Below are 14,059 nucleotides of genomic sequence, written 5' to 3'. Positions count from 1 at the left end.
AAGAAGTGAACAGAGCAATTTAACTCCATTGACAAAAGGTAAATAGAAAGTAAATTGGCACACAATTTCGGGATATGAAGAACGAAGGATAAAGAAATAGTGGGGGAACAACACACAAAATGTTTACCAGAATCAGAAGACAGATCCATCGGCAACATGTGCCTTGTCCCAACCATAAGAGGGGAGATAGGTACGGAAAGCCCAGGAATCACTAGTTATGTGATCAATAGCACTAGGGTCAAGTAACCACAAAGAACAGTAGTAGAAGAAACAAGAAAAGTACATGATTGAGCAAGATTGGAGACAGGAAATGGGGAAATGGGGAGATGGGGAAATGGAGCCTTGTTGTGTCACTAATTGTTTAATTGCAGCCATCTGATTCGGAGAGAACGGTGCAACAGGACAATCACTGTCAACACTCTTAGAAAGGTGAGCCTGGAAACGAACATTTCCCTGCTTACTATTTCGACCACCTTTGGGGGATACCCATGGAGCTTCCAACAAGAAGTCTCCTTGGTATGATGAGGACGACTGCAATAGTCACATTTAACAGGCTCATAAGTAGAGATGGAACTTTAGATGTATCTTTAGTAGATATGAGTGTGTAGTGAGCAAAACTGAAGGGGGATGTCATGACAGAGCAATGATGGTCTTCAAACTAAACCTTATTATATGCCTGTAGAAGTGTAGGGAAGGTGTCACGCCCTGCAATATGTAATCAAACCTGATCATATTTAGGGTTTGGACTTGTCAAGAAATCATAAACCCACTTCATTTCACGTTCCTTTTGAAAGGTACTAGCATTATTATGGCAAACCATAGGAACTAGGTAATAGACATGGTTTAAAGTATCTCCGATACGATATGATACCCCTCTGATACCTATCTTAAATTTAGTTGACTGATACCGATACTTTAATCCTTGATCTTCAACATATCTTAGCGTATCTTCGATACGATACGATACCCTCCGACACGTATCTTAAATTTAGCCGACCGATACAACCTATACCGATACTTTAATTCTTGGTGATAGAAACTCAATTGGTGCCTACGAGTGTGTAGGGTGGAATAATAAGCACTAAGAGACAAATCCTTTTGAGTAGTGGCATGAACTGTACGATAGATCTCATAGATCTAAGCGTTCCCGGCCTATGAGTAGGTCTGTCTACGTCTGTTTAACGGCATCCCAAAGTTCTTTAGAAGAATTGAGCAAGATAATGCTTGGTAATGTAGAACTAGGATTGATAACTCAACCTTGGCCCAAAATTGCAGGATACGTATCAAAGAACAACCGTTCAAACACCAAATAATTCAGCAACAGAATAATAACTAAACTGGAGTAAATAAACAAAGACCACTCCAATCGATCTCAGTATTTCAGCAGTTCTGTAACTGAGATGGGAATCAGGGATTTAAGGACTTAATTCATCAAAGAGTAAACTGAATCAATAAGAGAACCATGCTTGAAATAATAAACAAACTTTCCAGAATAGCCGGTTCAAAATTCTGGGCAGAGACATCTACCCCTCTGATCTCCCTTCCACTGCCCGAGTCTCCTCTATCCTCTCCCCCATGGGCTGGTCCCCCCCTCAATCGTCCCCTCCGCTCCAGGATATATGGTCTTCCCTCCCCCCTCTCCCCCGGCCATCGTGGAAGAGAAGACAAATGCATCTGGCTCCTCTCCTCTAATGGCTCTTTCTCTTCTGCCTTGGCCTGGGCCCACATTTGATCTTCTTCTCCAGCTGTTCCTTGGCATAAGTTGGTTTGGTTTAAAGGTCACATTCCTTACCACAACTTCACCCTCTGGCGATGCCTTACCAACTGTCTACCCACCCCAGCCTTTCTCATTCACCGCCTTATCCCTGTTAATCCTTCTTGTTGTCTTTGTCCCTCTGGCACTGAAGACATTCCCCACCTCTTCTTCTCTTACCCTTTCTCTTCCCTAGTTTGGAAGTTTGTTCTCTCCAAATGCTGGCCCAATATCAGACCCATCCTTCCTTTTGATAGAGAATGCATCTGGATAGATATGACATTCTCTGGCCCTTCCATCTGTGACATTGTGGGTAAACTGGATTTCTGTTCTACTATCAACCATCTCTGGATGGAACGCAACATTCGTAGATGGACCCCCAAATCTAGATCCCTGGACCAGATTTGGAAAGCTATCTATTTTGATGTTACTTCTAAAGTCCAGAGCATTCACACCCGTCTCCCCCGCTCTGCCCCCTCTAACCCAAAAAACTGCCATATCATTTCTTCTTGGAACCTTCAGGTTGACCTCATTCAGCCTACTTGAGCTGTCAGTTGAAAGCTACCCCCCCCTCTTTCCTTGTAGTAGCTTTGTGCTGTCTTTTTTATTTGTTTTGATTCCCTGCTTTGGCCTCCTTGTTGGCTTAGCCTCCCACCTTCTCCCTTGTATATTCTTCTTCTTTTGTTAATAAATTATTTACTTAGGCTTGATTACGCTAGAATTTGGATTGAACCAGCCTCTCCATAGGTATGACACTCGACCAGAATATGGGATCCATCAGGTGGTTGGTTGGTCTGATCAGTGATGGATCGAGTAGGAGAAATTTGGGAGTTCAAAACCAGAAACTAAAAGAAGATCAGATATGTTACCTGTAGTGCTTGGACTGATCTGTAGCTCCTTGGATGGTTGAGAGAAGAAGAAGAAAAAAATAGCTTGAAGAAGAAAACCTCTCGGGCTTCTCACCGCAGAGGGTCAATTGGATCAAAGACCAATTCCATTAGCCTTGATCAAACACGAGATAACTCTTCATGGAGAAGACAATAGCAGCAACCATTAATTTTTTTATTAAAATCATTATTCCTTTAGGAGCCTCCTCCTCTTTATTTATAATGTTGATGGGGGAGGGAATTACAAAATAGAAGGTTCCTCAAGAAGGAAACCAAATATTCTCCTAATACAACAGTTACTAAAAACTGAAATTAGAAACTAGTTGAAAAAGGAAACTAACTACTAAAGACTTGACTCAACTAATAACTTGACTCCTAAGAAAATAAATATAACTTAAATTAAAACCAACTAAAAAAGGAAAACTAATGAAAAAGGTAACAAACTAGTAATCCCATAGGCAATTTTAGAGTACCTCTTTTAGGCCCATAAAAGTGTCCTATTACACTCAAAACACATGGGATCAAAGACCAAACACGTATGGAACCCAACCCTAGGCTTATCCCTAATAAAACAAGCTTATTTTTGTGATTAATCTGCATCACTTGGACTAATAGTGGGATCCATGGAATTGAGCCAGAAAGACATGACAAGGGCGTCATTACAATCCTTAGGTTTTGGTGTGTCACCGGTAAGATAACCGGAGAAGTTGTTCCCATGGATAGTAAGCAGGCAAGCAAAAGACGTTTTGAGATAGTTTTGACCATTTGACTTGATAGGCCCAGGTTGGAGAGAGAGAGATGGTGGCCATGGGTACCAGAACGACGACCATCTATAACTCGGAGGAGGCACCATTGTTGCTATCCTTAGACATGGTATCTGTTATCCTTGGTACCCATGAGTCAGAGGAGTCACACAACAAACACAAAAGGCGGTATGAGGCAGCGACAAGGAAAGGTCATGACAAGGTCTGGAGGCAATGATGCCTGTGGAGAGGCAATGAACATAGTGATGCCTATGGAGATGCGTGGCAACTAGGAGGGGGTTGCGGCGAGGCGAGGCTGAGGCTGTGGCAGTGCAGGCGGAGTGGCTTGCGGAGAGGCATGGTGAGGAGGCAAGATGCGGCAGCAGTGGCCAAGGAAGGCACGGTAAGTAGGTGCGATATGTTAGGTTGGGTCCGTAGGGCATGATGTGGAGATTAATCTACCATGCTAGACTAGGAAGCGAGGCTCCCAAGGGCGGCGGTGCAGAGAATAGAAACTTATAAAAAAAATAAAAGAAGGGAAAACAGAAACTTTAGGGTTTCGGGCTTTGATACCAATTTGATAATCCAAGGTTTAGTGAATGATTTGACTTTTCAGTGATGGCAAAGGTCACCTTTATTTATAATAGGATTAGAATATAACCAAATAGGAAAGCAAGGTCTCGATGACTAAGCATCCTAACCTAAAACTAACCATGGTTATCTCGACACAATCTAAAGTTTCAGATGTGTTTAGAGATGCTTAATTGGGGTATCCCTGAAGTTTTGAGCTAAAATAAGGTAATTTAGCCACCGGAATGGCCAACTAAAATGTACTAGATTTTGGTTCTAAAATTAAAATATCAAAGTATGATGGATTGATGGTCCATTTGACCTTGATTTAAGTACACCTCATTGTTTTACTGAATGCCGGTATTCCTCTTTTACAGCATTTGACCTTGATTTAAGTACACCTCTGTGTTTTACTGAGTGCCAGTATTCCTCTTTTACAGCATTTGAAGGAAGATATGAAGCTAAGCTACCTTGCTCAAGAGCTGATTTTAATTGATCGATTAGCTCCTCAATCTTGGTATGTTTTTCCGAGTTAAAACCAGTTATGTATTATCTACTTTGGCACAAGTATGTTTTAGCTAGCTTTTGTAAGTCCCTTTCTAATTCCAACATTAGATTCTTACTTCTTTTTTTTTCCTTTGATGGGAAAAAGTTGTATTCTAACTTCTCCATTTTGTTCTTTCTGCTAGTTTTGCATTTCAAACCTAAGAAATGAAGACAATTAGTTATTGTTTTTTCTTTTTCTTCTTCTTCTTCTTCTTCTTCTTCTTCTTCTTCTTCTTTTAAGTGCTCAAGTTTGCACTAGCCATCTACATCAGTTATTAGCTGGACTAGCTATCAGAGTGTTACTGATTTTTTTAACCTTTGCATTAACAAAAATGAAAATTTTATTTAATGGACAGTCATTGGTGTCACACCTATTTATGATGTTTGCAGAAGTCACAAGACAGATCTGAGCAGTCCATTTTCATGGTTTTTCTTGTCTAAAACATCTGTTCTTGCTCAGAGTTATGAGTACACAGTAATTTCTAGAGTGCTGTTACTCATGCATGGACATACATGGGATCATCCCAATTCTGGTACCCTTGACATGTCCCTATAACATATTCTCTCTTCCTTTCTCTTTGGTTATTCTTTCCTTCACTCTCCTCCATGAACTTCCTTATCATCCTTTTTTCTTTTTCTTTTAAGAGTCCCCCTGTCCTGCTCACTCCTGCTCTTTTTCTCATTAACATATTTTTTCCCTGCGGGCTGCGTTTGTTGCATCTTAATTATTCTTTTGTTTTTTCTCTAAGTTTTCTATATCCACTTTGTGAAAGTAATATTCTCCCAATTGCTCCCTTATTTGTCTTTCTTTCTCGGTTGGTACATCCTGTGATATTATTGGCAGGGTTGCATAGTGGATGGCTGTCTCTTCAGGTCTTCTCCGTAACCTAATATATTTCTTATTTTCCTTCTCAATGGGATTTTCCATTGTGCATTTTCATCAAAATCTTCTATCTGCATCATTGTCTTTTTGTTTGCTCTTCTTTTTCTTTGTTGGTCGGTTTCCTTCTTCCCTTCATTACAAGGGAGGTTTGATTGAAGTAGATTCTGACATGTAGCTAATCTAAACAACGTTCTCTCTATTCAATCTGTCCACATGGCAGACTATACCTTGTGAGGTTTGGAAAAATATCAGACCCTTGTGACAATAATATTTTGTCTGTTTTAATTGACTGCCGAACTCTTATAATTTGGCTTCCTTCAAAAAATTGCTGCAATATGGACACTTCACTTGTATTCGTGTTCATGATGTTAATGGAGAATTCTGATGACCTTTTGAAGCATAGCGCGTAAAGTTCTGCTGGAAATATATTTTATTTTATTACCCCTTGAGTGGATCCGTTATACAATTGATGAAATTGGCGTGCAGGTGTGCTATAGGAAACTGCTATAGCTTGCAGAAAGATCATGAAACTGCTCTGAAAAATTTTCAGCGTGCTGTTAATCTCAACTCAAGATTTGCATATGCCCATACCCTATGTGGCCATGAGTAAGGGACTCGCCTTCTTTATAGTTTCATACTTGCAATTAAGAATCTGACTATTGCTTGGTTCATACAATTGTTTCTGGTAGCTCCACGTTATTGTTTTCTTTTTCTTTTGGCTTTTAATTCCCCAGTGCTATTTTCTGTCCTTTAACAGGTATGTAGCCTTGGAGGATTTTGACAATGGAATAAAGAGCTACCAGAGTGCCCTTAGAATAGATGCAAGGCACTATAACTCGTGGTATGGTCTTGGGATGGTTTATCTTCGCCAAGAGAAGTTTGAGTTTGCTGGGCATCACTTTCGAAAGGCTTTCCAAATCAATCCACGCTCTTCTATTATCATGTGTTATCTAGGAACAGCTTTGCATACTTTAAAGGTCAGCCATATGCTTTATCAACCACAATGTTTCAATGAAGTTGTGGTCTTCTCCTGAAAACATTCACATAAACTACATTTTAAATTTTTTGCTAGAATGTCTTATTCAGTAGTTGTTCCATTTAGTATCTGTGTTTCTTTCATCTTACAGAGAAGTGAGGAAGCCTTGGAGATGATGGAGAGAGCCATTTTAGCTGATAGGAAGAATCCACTTCCCATGTATCAAAAAGCCAACATACTTCATAGTCTTGAAAGATTAGATGAAGCTTTGAAGGTTCTACAGGAGCTGAAAGAGTATGTCCCTCGTGAAAGTAGTGTCTATGCATTGATGGGTAAGATCTATAAGCGGCGTAACATGCATGACAGAGCTATGCTTCATTTTGGACTTGCTTTGGATTTAAAACCATCTGCAGCTGATGTTGCTATCATTAAGGTACCTTTTTCATACTCATCCCTTATATTGCTGCAAATGCATTATTGAAGATATTCAAGTTTTTGTGATAGAGCAGTTTCACTTTAATTATCTTGGTGATTATAAAGAAGTTCGACACGCTCTTTTTATAAATATGATGATGCCCACGAGGACATAAATTTTTTTTTTTGGTGAGTAAAAAATTCATCACCAAGGAAGAAGAAAAACAAACTACAAAGAGGTCCTCGGAGTGGGGGAGGGAGAGAAAAGACAAAGAGATTACCCTCATAGAACAAGGGAAGGAGTACTAATAACAGAGTAAGGGATGCCCCAGGACACAACAATGTGGTTGTTCCTTGGGGAGCCAATACAATTAGAAGAGATACTAGAAATCTTGGATTTGACATCAAAGGAAATGGAATCCCAGATCTGACGAATAGGGCGAGATTTGGAGGTCCATTTCATTTGGTTCCCTTCCATCCAAATCTGGTTAATAGTGGCATAGAAAGCTAGCTTGCCCATAGTGTCGCAAATGGAAGACCCAGCAAAGGATATGTCCATCCATATCCACTCCCTCTAAAAAGGAAGGATCCACCTACTTCTTGGCCAACATTTAGCCAGCACCCCTTTCCAAATTGAGCCAGAGATGGGCAAGTGAATAAAAGATGGTATATGTCTTTTAGGTCGGATCCACATAGGCAGTATAAGGGGGAGACAGGAATCCAGCGATGTAAAAGGAAGGATTGTGTGGGGGGCAATGGGAGAAAATATGCCATGTAGTGAAGCTTTGCCAAGGGATATGATGCTTGAACCAAATAAGTTTGTACCAAGGAGTAGAAGAAACTCAGGCCCGAACAAAATTCCAAGCTACTTTGGAGATAAATAGTCTTGAAGAGGCAAGGGTCCAGAGGACAGCCACTTCTTCTCTGCTGAGATGCACTTATAGATGGCAGCGGGTTCCAAACATCAGAAAGATGAGGGGAGAAAAGGACCAGAGGGGTCCAAGTACCATTAGACATGATGCCCGCAACCAGTGAATGCTTGGGGAGACCAGAACTATAGATGGTTCTTGCACTGACTGAATGAAGGACACACATAAATGATCAAGCCAGAGAGGAGAGGAACCATCAACGATCTGAGAGAGATAGCTCCGATAACAGTTGGTCTAGTAGATAAGAATAAGACCTTATGCCAAACACAAAAGGCATCAGACGAGATAGAAATAGTCCAAATGGAGTTAGACTGAGGAAGGCCCGAGTAAACCCAATCAACCCAGATACTCTTCTTCTTAGTAACCAGCTTCCATATTAGCTTAATAATTCCAGCCATATCGACATCATTAATACGCCTCAAACCAAGCCCGCCCTCATTGTTTTGGAGGTAAACTGCTGCCCAACTTAAAGGACAGACCAATCTGGAGCATTTGAAGCCTTTCCATAGGAAAGCAGCAAAAAGAGATTCTAATTTTGAAATAGTGGAAGCAAGAAGCCCAAAAATGCCAGACCAATACATGTAAGAAGCTTGAAGGACTGATCTAATGAGCTCCAACCGGCCTTACATAAGAAAGAAGCTTGTCTTTCCATAACTGAAGCTACTTCATGTGATCAAGCATGGGGGTGCAAAGGTAAGCAGAAAGCCTAGCCAGGATCAAGGGGAGCCCCAAATATTTGATGGGGAGGTGGCCAAAAGTAAAGCTTGTTTTCTTAAGCAAGGTAGCCTTCACTAAATTAGAGACTCCAGAAAAATATGAAGGATTTTCTTGGGTTGATACGTAGCCTAGACATAGAGCAATAAAGTTGTAGACAATTCATAATTGACTCTAAGGAAGTAGAGTTTGCTTTAGAGAAAATTATTAAGTCATTCACAAAAGCAAGGTGAGTAAGCTTGATGGCCTTGCACTTTGGAATGGCCGAAATGAGCTGCTGATCCATAGAAGTTTGGATATTTCTAGAGAGAACTTCCATAGCTATTGTGAAAATATAAGACGATAGAGGGCAGCCTTGTCGAATCCCCGTAGAGGAGGAAATGTATCCCACTGGGTTGCCATTAACCAAAACAGAGAAGCTAGGGTTGGACATACAGTGGTAGATCTAGTTGACATACACAGGGGGGAATCTCATTTTGCGCATAACCGGATCAATGAAGTCCCACCTCAGAAATTCAAAAACCTTATGGATGTCAATTTTCAGGAGGATAGAGGGAGAATGGCATTACCTGTCAAACCCTCTCACAATTTCATTGCAAAGGAGAATATTGTCACTAATGCTTGATGCTTCTATCTGGAATGAGGGCCGATTGGTTATTACTAACAACAAGATCCGATTGGTTATTACTGACAACAAGATCGACCACAAGGCTAGGTTAGGAAGGATATGGGGCAGTGGTCAGAAAGACCTGGTGAATCAAAGGTAGGATGAGAAGAGGGGAAGGATGAGAACCATGCTTCATTCACAAGAACTCTGTCTAACTTACAAGCAATTCGGGCATCATTCCCAATTTTGTTGTTCCTATTGAACTTAAGGCCAGACCATCTGAGGTCATTAACAACAATATCATCAATGCAATTGTTGAATACGTCAACATGGATCATGTCAATAAGGTGATCTCCTTGCTTTCCACGACTGAAACACACAACATCAAGTCCCCACATAGCCCCCAAGGGAGGGTCCCAATCTGGCTGGCAATTAGGCGTAAATCATTCCAAAGGACCTCTCTGCCCATAGCATTGTTAGAGGCATATATGGCTGAGAGAAGAAAGGTGATCTTAATAAAGCAGCCAATAATGGAGAGATGAAGTAGCTGGGGAGGGGAGGAGAGAAGGGTGACTAAGATTTTAAAGGGGTCTCAAAGGAACCGAAGGCGACCATTGGGATGATGGGAGTAGTTGGAAAGGAGGGACCAACCAGGAGCAATAGAAGAAGCCATACGGAGAGCATTGGACTCTTTGACATGAGTTTCCAACATAACAGAAGTTAGGGTGAGTATCCTTAAGGAGAGATCGAAGGGTAGCATGTTGGAAGGGGAGTTAAGGCCCCTCACATTCCAAATGAGTCTTTAAGACATTAGGACATGTTGGATGGAGCCATCGAATGACCCTCAAGAGGGGGCAAGGATCACCAATACCAGGACGAGACTTACGACGCTGGTATGATCAAGAGGTCAAAATGGGGATACAATTCTCCTGACGAGGAAGAGGTTCGGAATCCGGCTTCAATTTTGAGACGCAGTGCTTGGGCAATCTTCCGAGAGTCCTAAGAGAGGGTATCGGGCGTGGAAGAAGGAATTGAGGTGGTCGGTTTTGAGTTTGTTGGATCTAATAGGTGGGGATCCAAGGGGGAAGTGTCAGGTGAGTAGGTCGTAAGGTGGGGATGGGCTTGAGTGGGAGAAGGCAGCCTAGGAGACAAAGTCGAGATGGGCTCGGAATAGCTTTACATCATGAAAGGAGATGGGCCAAATTGTGGGGCACAAGGGGGCCCCATGTCCAAAGGAGTATCAAGGGAAGGTGTTTCAACTAAACTGGCCCCATTAACAGCTCAACAAGGGCTAGAAGGATCTTGTCTAAAATCAATTCTTCATTAGGCAACTTCGAGGAGCGAAGGGAGCCAAAGGACGATGCAGTCAATCTTTAAGCAGAAGGTGATCGATGGGCAGAGGAAGATCTATCGTCAAAGTTAGAACTATCTTCACTTGAGTGAGAGTCGGATTAATGGCGATCATTCAGTCAGTTATGGGAGATGCTTCTCGAAGGGGAAAGAGTTTCCTCAAGACCCTCAACATCAATCTGAAGAGAAGAGAACCTATTGTACCATCGGGTAAAGCATCGCCATGGACCAGTGGGAGAGAGGTTGGATCCTTGGTCACTCAAGCTTCTAGAAGATGAGCAACTTGATTCTTGTTGCGGCATCTTTCCTTTACCCTTCCCCGACTTGGGAAACGAAAAGGATGCTAGCCAGTGGGATCTTCCTCCATATACGATCGATCCCTTCGATTCTCAACAACAATTGGCCATGAAGAGAAAACAAAGGTGTCATGGAAAAATAGAGCTCCACAACTTCGGCATATGAGGAATTGGGGGCTTAGCTAATCGATTGTTGGAAGCCAAACTTTTCACCATCTTGAACAGAGATAGACGATGAGAGGGGGTTAGTAGCAGAAACTTCAATACAGACTAGAAAAATCCGACCTATCTTTTCGATTGGTTTTGGCATCATAATAAAGGGGTTTGCCCAAAACCGATCCAATAGAGCTTAAACTTGCAGTGCACTAGAAATGCAAGGGCAGCCCAGGAAATGAAACCCATAGAGGAATGGAGGAAAAATCCACTAGGTTTATGAGCAGGTTCCCATGCCAAATCGAAGGAAGGAAGGCTTCCTTCCCACTAACCATAGGCCATCCTTTTAAGACACGCAGCTTATAATGTTTGTCAAAAAAAAAATTAAAATGAAGAAACCATGGTCCATCAAGAAAGTTTCAACATTTCCAGCAAGCCTCCATTGCTTGGAAAGAGAGATTTTGACTAAGGGAAGGGATTCCAATGAGAAGCTTCAGCATCAAGCAGGTCATCAACACATTTGCCCATTAGGGATTCCCCAACCAAATAGGGGGGAGCAAAATGGAGAGGAAGCCCTTCAGCCAGTGGGAATAACGTAGGCCTAAAGTGAGAGTTCCATGCCACACTGGTTGGAGGAGAGGGGAGTGAGAAGGAATAGGAGAGGCGAAGGATTGGGAGTTTGACTCCTCGCCAAGGAGGTTAGCTATGGAGGCCTACCCATGATTCATGGAGCTCAGGGAAGCAATCAATTCAGGGAGCTCAAGGTGATGTTGCTTCTTTCTAGTTAGTTGCTTTTAGTCCTTTAAAATTGCACGAACATAGATTTTGAAAGGACAACATCACTCAGTTTCGTAGTTGTCAAGGCGTTGCCTAGGCGGCACATAGGCATCCAAGTGGTTATTTTTGGGGGTAAGGTGACTGGCCGCGTAGTTGTTTAGGTGCCTAGCTCCCAAATTCCTAAAGTAAATGTGAAAGGGAGGAAGAAACATAGGGAAAATAGGAACAAGAAGAAGAAAAAGATGATCAAAATCACTTATTTTACAGAAGAAAATAAAAATGAAGCGAAAGATCAAAATCCCTCCTTATTTTGCATCTAACACCTAAAAGTTACACCTTATGCTATTAACATCACATATTTTGCATGTGGCCCCCCTTTGTATGTAGATGCCTAGGTGACACCGAGGTGCCCACCTTGGTTCGCCTCGTCACTGTGATAACTATGCTCAATTCCTTTGGAAACATGTTTATTATAGTTGTCAAGGCGCTCTTTCTTGGGTCCAAGGAGATTGCACGCTTTGTTGACACTTCACAAGTTTATGTTGATTTATGTTTTTTGCTTAAATTTTGATAAATATGCATATGTCATATCCTAGCTTTGTTTATTATATGTTAGCTTTCTCATATTATGTCATTACTAGCATAATTATATCATATTGCATTGGCATAGCTTCTATGTTTGCATGTAAACATAATTATATAAAATTATCATTGTCATATTACATAATAGTCATATATTGCACGCCTAGGGCACCTTGTCGCCTAGGTGCCCCTCCAATGCCTTAGATCACCTTGACAACTCTATCTAAAGTCTAGAATTTCTAGTATTTGTCATCTTATGTTGAATTACATTATGGAATTAAGTAAATGCTTACCAAGGTGAAATGAGTGCTCAATCGTCACTGATCTCATTATAGATCATAGTTTCAAAAACACATGGGAGAAAAGTTTTGTGTACATCCTCCAGCAGGTGGATGCATTTAGAGTTTCCCTCTACCCATTAATATTTATCCCAAATTTTTGAGGAGTCGTGATCATTTGACCAATTCACCAAGTTAGCATCTATCTTGATCATAGTTGTCAGGCATCGCCTAGGTGTCTTCGGGGCGCCTCGGTCGCCTTGATGGTGTCACCTTCCAATGCCATGTGACTACTATGATATTGATAGCCCCTACCCAATCTTTGAAACAAAGCCTATTCTCCCCAACCACTGGTGAATCTACATTCTCTCCACCTCTCCCAAAGTCCCAATGTTCTCTCAATCGTATCTTGTCCTTCCAAATGGAGTGTGGTGAATCTCAATGTGTTACTTCTCTCACTGTACAGGCTTAGAAGAATGCATATTTTTAACCTTTCTCACATTACCAGCTTAGAAAATGCATTGCAACCATGATTTTAGTTTCTCACTAGTCTTTTAGTAGCAAGGACTCTTCTTGATTGCTGTAGTTGGTCCTATAAGGTATAAGGAGGCACCATGTTAGACAGAATTTGAGCTTTCTCGGATTTGCATTAGATTGAGAAAAATGTCACCTTGGTTGTGACTCATTTTTTTAGATGACGAGTTGAAGTGCATGAATCAAGTCACATTTTCCACCATGTAGGCCAACTTGAGCGGAATAACATTTTTGGCGTTGATATCAGCTAAAATTGTTATAAACTGTTTGAGATTTAAGGAGATGGCTGTATTGAACTGTTAGATATCAACCGCCATATGGGTTGGATGCCTTAGATTCTGTTCCTGAGTTTCTATTTTTAATTTCTAGAATTTATCTATTTAATACGAAAGGGGAGACAAAAATGTGTCTAAGGATTGTAAGGTTATTCTTGGGGAGAGCCTATTCTAGAATTTATCTATTTAATACGAAAGGGGAGACAAAAATGTGTGTAAGGATTGTAAGGTTATTCTTGGGGAGAGCCTAACCACCCAACATAAGACTGGTGGTTTTGGATTTATACATTACTACGCTAGAGCGTAGGAAGAGGAAACTTATGTATCCTAAGATAAGATGGTGTAGACTAGAAGGGGAGTCCTCTAGAACATTTTCTGATAATGTGGCTAGACAAGAAAAGTGGGACTTTGAGGAAGACACCAGTGAATGTAGAATGAGATGATGAATTGTATCAAGCGGGTTGCCAAATATGTGCTAGGGGAAGCAAAGGGTTGTCGACAAGCCTGCAGGGAAACTTGGTGGTGGGATGATGTGGTCCAAGTGACTATCAAGACCAAAAAAGATTGTTTCAAGACTTGGCAAAAGACTGAAGAAACAAAGGATAAAAAGAGATAGTATGATGCCAAAAACAATGCTAGAAAGGTTGTGGGGATGGCTAGGGGCGAAGAAATATGAGGATTTCTATAACAATCTTAACACGAAAGAAGGGAAAAAATCTATATATAAGATAGCTAAGTCGAGAGAAAGAAAGAGTAGAGATTTCGACCAAGTGGAGGTGTATCAAAAGTGAG

The 14,059-nt window shown here is 41.2% G+C and overlaps 1 protein-coding gene across 10 annotated transcripts in view; it reads left to right on the top strand.

The window, feature by feature from the left end:
• LOC122066387 (cell division cycle protein 27 homolog B-like) overlaps nucleotides 1–14,059 on the top strand; it is a 78,692-nt gene that overhangs the window by 54,144 nt on the left and 10,489 nt on the right. For all 10 annotated transcript variants that reach the window (XM_042630204.1, XM_042630199.1, XM_042630224.1 and 7 more), the window contains 4 exons: nucleotides 4,394–4,470; nucleotides 5,869–5,988; nucleotides 6,140–6,359; nucleotides 6,510–6,791. In XM_042630204.1, coding sequence (XP_042486138.1) covers nucleotides 4,394–4,470; nucleotides 5,869–5,988; nucleotides 6,140–6,359; nucleotides 6,510–6,791 — 699 coding nt within the window. The remainder of the gene's footprint in view (nucleotides 1–4,393; nucleotides 4,471–5,868; nucleotides 5,989–6,139; nucleotides 6,360–6,509; nucleotides 6,792–14,059) is intronic.

This window comes from Macadamia integrifolia, chromosome 2, assembly GCF_013358625.1.
Source record: "Macadamia integrifolia cultivar HAES 741 chromosome 2, SCU_Mint_v3, whole genome shotgun sequence".
Taxonomy (NCBI): Eukaryota; Viridiplantae; Streptophyta; class Magnoliopsida; order Proteales; family Proteaceae; genus Macadamia; species Macadamia integrifolia.
The sequence above is the reverse complement of the archived record's forward strand: the minus strand, read 5'-3'. Positions and strand labels throughout refer to the sequence as shown.